This window comes from Onychostoma macrolepis, chromosome 08 (assembly GCF_012432095.1).
Source record: "Onychostoma macrolepis isolate SWU-2019 chromosome 08, ASM1243209v1, whole genome shotgun sequence".
NCBI classification, from domain to species: Eukaryota; Metazoa; Chordata; class Actinopteri; order Cypriniformes; family Cyprinidae; genus Onychostoma; species Onychostoma macrolepis.
The window spans coordinates 28389708-28395351 of record NC_081162.1 but is presented as its reverse complement, the minus strand read 5'-3'; the positions used below and the strand labels follow the sequence as shown (position 1 = coordinate 28395351).

Genomic DNA, 5644 nt, shown 5'->3' with positions numbered 1-5644 from the left:
GGCGAGAAAAATAATCTTGTCTAGCCTTTGAATTAAGATGATTTTTCTTACCTCATTAACAGATATTTCTGCTTGTTTTAAGCAAAAACTAACTAAATTTGGACTATTTTTTTTTTTTTTTTTTTTTAGGAAACAAGGCTTAATATCTTAAATCATTTCACTTGTCAAGTAAATGCATCCTGATTCAAGAATGTTTAGAAAACAATACAAAAATACCAAGTAAGAAAATCTTTTTTTTTTTGCAGTGCACGAGAGCCAAACTGCATCGAGTATTTATTTATCTGCTGTTTGGGAAGCAGGACACACAGAAACTGGAAAGGTTTTTTTATGCAAACATCTCCACTAGGTTATTTCCTGCAGGGCTTGTTTTTGTTGATCTTGATTAGACTGATTTGAACTCTTCTGGAAAAACAAACACACATGTGTACAGTACGCCGGCAGATAGAGATGTATTTGACTTACAACCAAACTGATCGAAACAATCCTTGAAGACTTTATGGCTGAAAAACTCACTCAAATAAATAATCTTATTTAAAGGAATAGTTCACCCCCAAAAATTTGGAAAATGTGCTGAACATGCGTTCACCCTCAGGATCATCCGAGATCAGGATGAGTGTGTTTCTTCATCAGGTTTGTAGAAATGTGTCTCTGCATCAGTGTCTCAGCGATGGATGCTCTGCAGTGAATGGGTGCCGTCAGAATGAGAGTCTGATAAAAACATCACAATAATCCACAGCACTCCAGTCCATCAGTTAACATCTGGAGAAGACAAAAGCTGAGACACATCCAGCATTTTTAAGACTCTCATTCTGACGGCACCCATTCACTGCAGAGCATCCATTACTGAGACACTGATGCAGAGCGCATTTTCAGCACGTTTTCATTTTTGGGTAAACTATTCCTTTTATGACATTTACATTCAACTCCACTGATCTGAAATCAACACTCGCTTAAAGTGCAGAAGGCAGATCAGAGAAAATCTCCATGTTTTAATGGTCCTTAGAAGCGTCCTTACATGATGTGAACACAAATACAAACACATCAGAAGGAGTTAAATGCTCTTCTCTTGAAATGTCTCATTGGTTATAGTCACTTGTAAGGTTTGATCTTTTGACGAACTGTCTAAACTGTTCCGATTGGAGGATTCGGAAGAAGCGTCAGATAAGCTCCGCCCACACTGGCTTGATTGACAGGTGTCCAGGCAGCTCTCAGGTGGATAGAGAAACGTCTGCGAGGTATCGGTCACCTCCTTCAGCTCTCGAGACACGGCAGACGGAGAGTCTCTGGAGATGATGGAGGACACCTGCGCTCCATCCACGCAGTGGAAGCTGTTCTGTCCCTGCGTTCTCTGAGAGTCACTCCTACAGAAAAGACACTTGATGTTCTCGATCACCTTGGAGAGAACCGCTTTACGCAGCAGGATGTAGATCCAGGGATCTAGAATGGGGTTTGTCGAGGCAAATCGGATCGCCAACAGATCTGGATTTTTTTCCAGCCGTTTCTCCACCGGCGTCTTGTAAAGTTGGTTGAGAAACACCTGGACCTTAAACAATGACATGATTTAGTTTTCATGCATTTGACAAAATAACATGCAAACATTTTGCACGTGAATCTGTGGGTCTAAAGGAACATCCATTTAAAAAAACATCAGTGACTCTAATGATGCTTTAAAGTCATCCAGGTTTAGTCTGCTATGAAAAATGCTTTTTTGAACTTAAAACTTTACTGGAGTATGTTTTACAAGAAAACACTATTTTAGTCTTTCTATTTCAAAATCCACATTTAATGATGCGTTACTTGCCTTTTTGTAAATATTTATGAAATTTACTAGTAATTTCTGAGTAAAAACTGTTTCTACACCAATTTTTTTTTTTTTTTCAGTGTAATACTAAAAAATGTGTGCACATTTTTAATGAACCCTTATTTTTATATTATAAAATGAAGAATTATAACGCATATTACAATGTTCATAACTTTTTATGAGATTTTCAGCTCACTGCAAATTATTACATTTTCTGTAAAATGTATCAAATAATTAAAATCATTTTTTTTTTTTACAGTGTTGTCAAATGGATTTTGGTTTGTTCTGGACACTAAACTAATTTTGTCCATTTTTACTGACATTCAAGGAATAAAACATAAAGATTAGAAACTTTAAAAAGGGGCCTTTTTGTATTTTTGTAGATCCATTGCATTAAAACTTGACCTTAAAAATTAAATAAATAAAAAATATAAACATCAACCTGAAGTCTTTAAGACACTTTACTTAAAGACTGTAGGATGCACCTATATATATGATGAATAATTGTAACAACAGTTATAATATTTATCTATTAATTATTAACAAGAAATCTGCAAACATTATAATGCATTTATCTTTGGTTAGTTACAATTATTCATGAAACAATATAATGACATTATGAATACCTTTATAATGCATTACACATAACAACTTTAAGTGTTATCAATATATTTTTGTATTATTAAAATATATGTTGATTATGGTTATTTTTTCCTTATTTTCTGATTTGTGATCACTTAATATGTCAGCAATTGATATAGTAATTAAATAGTTGATCTCCACTATCTTATGCAACCAGTACTATATTTTATTTATACTACATTTTATGACATTGGATATAATTTTGTCCATTTTTCCTGACATGCATAAAACATCATGATTAGAAGTGATTTTAAAAGGGAATATTTTTTTCAACAATGCATTTTCGTAGTTCCATTGCATCAAAAATCAGACCTTATAGATCAGATACTTTTTCTGATTCAGTATGGCAAATAAAAGAAAAATACCATCTGTCAAATCTGACAAAATATATGTTGATTATGGTTCTTTTTGCTTTGCTTTCTGTTTTGTGATCAAATATTTGACATCACCACTTGCTAAAGAAGTGAAATAGCTGATTTCTGTATTTTACTACAGTGATACTGTGACATTGTGACCCAGGAATATGTCAGCATGTTTGTCTCTCGAAACACTTTTATCTTCATAATCATCCTCCTTCATTCACTCTAATCTGCTGCACAATGCAGAAAAATGGAAAGGAAAACCACGAAGCAGATCTGAACGCACAGCCCGTGAGAAAGTTTTGTGTTTTGCAGATTTGACAGTCATATCTGAGGCCAGCAGCAGAGTGATTGAGAGATAAAGCGGACACAACAAATGAATAGGGAAAAAATTATATATATCAATATTCCTATGAAATATTAGATGTTATGGAAATTATTACTCCTATTATTGCACTTATTATTATTTTTTTCATTCTATGTTGCCCCAAAAACACATTAATATGCAAATTAGATACAGATCTAAAATAGATACATTGTATATAATGGGAAAACCCATTTATGGCCATTTTACACACATTTTGCATAAAGAAAAATAGTTTTTAAAAATATCTTTCAGTTGAGAATCATCTTTATGTAAAGTTTGGTATAAAAAAAGAAATTTGATTTGTGATTAAAACAAAGTATCCCACTGTTTTTGCCTTTTCGTGTCTATTCATGTCTTTTTTTTTTTTTTTTTTTTTTAAACAGGACTTTTTAAAGTCCTCTACAGAGGACATAGCATAACATATGAATACAATATGTGTCCCTGGAGCACAAAAGCAGTCATAAGCAGCACAGGTTTAGCAATAGCCAACAATACATTGTGTGGCTCAAAATTATCCATTTTTCTTTTATGCCAAAATTCATTAGGATATTAAGATCATGTTCCATGAAGATATTTAGTAAATTTGCAAAACTTGCATAACATGCATTGCTAAGGACTTCATTTGGACAACTTTAAAGGAGATTTTCTCAATATTTAGATTTTTTTGCACCCTCAGATTCCAGATTTTCAAATAGTTGTATCTCAGCCAAATATTGTCCGATCCTAACAAACCATACATCAATGGTAAGATTATTTATTCAGTTGACCACAAGACATTTTTCACATGAAAAATGGACCCTTATGACTGGTTTTGTGGTCCTGGGTCACATATCATTTGTGACCCTGGAGTACAAAAGCAGTCATAAGTTGCTGGGGTATATTTGTAGCAATAGCCAAAAATACATTGTATGGGTCAAAATAATAAATTTTTATTTTATGCCAAAAATCATTTGGATATTAAGTAAAGATCATGTTCCATGAAGATATTTTGTAAACTTCTTACTGTAAATATATCAAAACTTCATTTTTGATTAGTAACATGCATTGCTAAGAACTTCATTTGTACAACTTTAAAGGCGTTTTTCTCAATATTTAGATTTTTTTGCACCCTCAGATTCCAGAGTTTTGTCAGCCAAATATTGTCCGATCATAACAAACCATACATCAATTGAAAGCTTATTTATTCAGCCTTCAGATGATGTATAAATCTCAATTTCGAAAAATTGACACTTAAGACTGGTTTTGTGGTCCAGGGTCACATTTGTCACATATCATGCTCTAAACAATGTAATGACATGAAAAAAAAAAAAAACTAAATTCAGAAAACTTTTTTTGGGGATATCACAAGAACTTACAACGAGCGGAATGGAGCAAATAAGCACGACGGCGGAGGTGGCGATGAGCAGAATGACCATCTGGATCTCCGCGCCAGCCAGGCGGCTAAAGCTGCGGCTCCTGCCGGGATCAGACGCTCTGCCTGGGTCAGTACCGAGCGACGTGCGCCTGACGAACCTCCGGTGCATCCGGATGAGCGCGGCGCACACCAGCACGTTACAGACCACCGTCACCAGGATCAGCAGCGAGCTGCATCCCGCGTACATGAACGAAAACGCGGCGTGCGTGCTCACGTTGGTCCGCCAGTCGATGAAGCACCAGGTTTGAGGGTATTGCATCTTGACCTCTCCAAAACCAGCGCTCGGAAGCGCGCAGAACAGTATGTTGGATGCGTAAATGGCGAGCAGCGTGACTCCCGCGAGCTTCTTATCCACGTAGTCGTTGTAGAAATACGCGTGATTGATGGCGATGTATCTCTCGATGGACATGGCGCAGATGATGCTCAGTCCAGCGAGGGAGAAGAAGAGCAGAACGAATCCGAAGTACTGGCACAGGGGGTCTCCATCTGGCCATGCGCCCTTTACATAAGTGGCGATGGTCACTGGACTGGCGAGGACGGTTCCCAGGAGATCCGTGACCGCCAGACCGCAGACCAGAGTGTAGAAGGTGGTCTCCTTCTGCTCCCTTCTGGACTTGCAGAGCACCACGATGGCGATCAGGTTGCTGATGACTCCGAAGATGAACATGATGGCCGGGATGGTGGGCTCCATCCTGCGCGTCGCGGTGCTGTTGTCCATGTTAAACTTCTCCAAGTGTCATTTTGCAGGAGTTGCTGGCGGAGCGCGGAGTAAATCCTGCTGTGGAGCGAATAAAGTCATGACTGACTGATCCGCCCCTCCTGCCTCATATCACACACTCATAACGGGACGCCCTTGCCAAAAAATCACCATGAGAACCAAAGCGTCCCTGCTACTGATGCTACTGTAAAATCATAATACGTTTATGATTTTGTGGTGAAGTAAACACTACAAAAAAACAAATGTAATTTCTACATTAAATACTTTAGTTCAGGCAAGAATTAAAAAAATAGTGAATTCTATTATTAGTACTCAATTTAAGCTTGTAGAAATTAAAGTTTGA

The 5644-nt window shown here is 36.8% G+C and overlaps 1 protein-coding gene across 1 annotated transcript; it reads right to left on the bottom strand.

Annotated features, from left to right (window-relative positions):
• Nucleotides 1-209: 209 nt before the first annotated feature.
• On the bottom strand, nucleotides 210-5392 carry ptger4a (prostaglandin E receptor 4 (subtype EP4) a). Its single transcript, XM_058784921.1, has 2 exons — nucleotides 4525-5392; nucleotides 210-1543 (listed from the first exon to the last, which is right to left on the bottom strand). The coding sequence occupies exons 1-2, from the start codon at nucleotides 5299-5301 to the stop codon at nucleotides 1052-1054; spliced, it is 1269 nt and encodes a 422-aa protein (XP_058640904.1). The 5' UTR covers nucleotides 5302-5392; the 3' UTR covers nucleotides 210-1051.
• Between the last annotated feature and the right edge of the window lie 252 nt (nucleotides 5393-5644).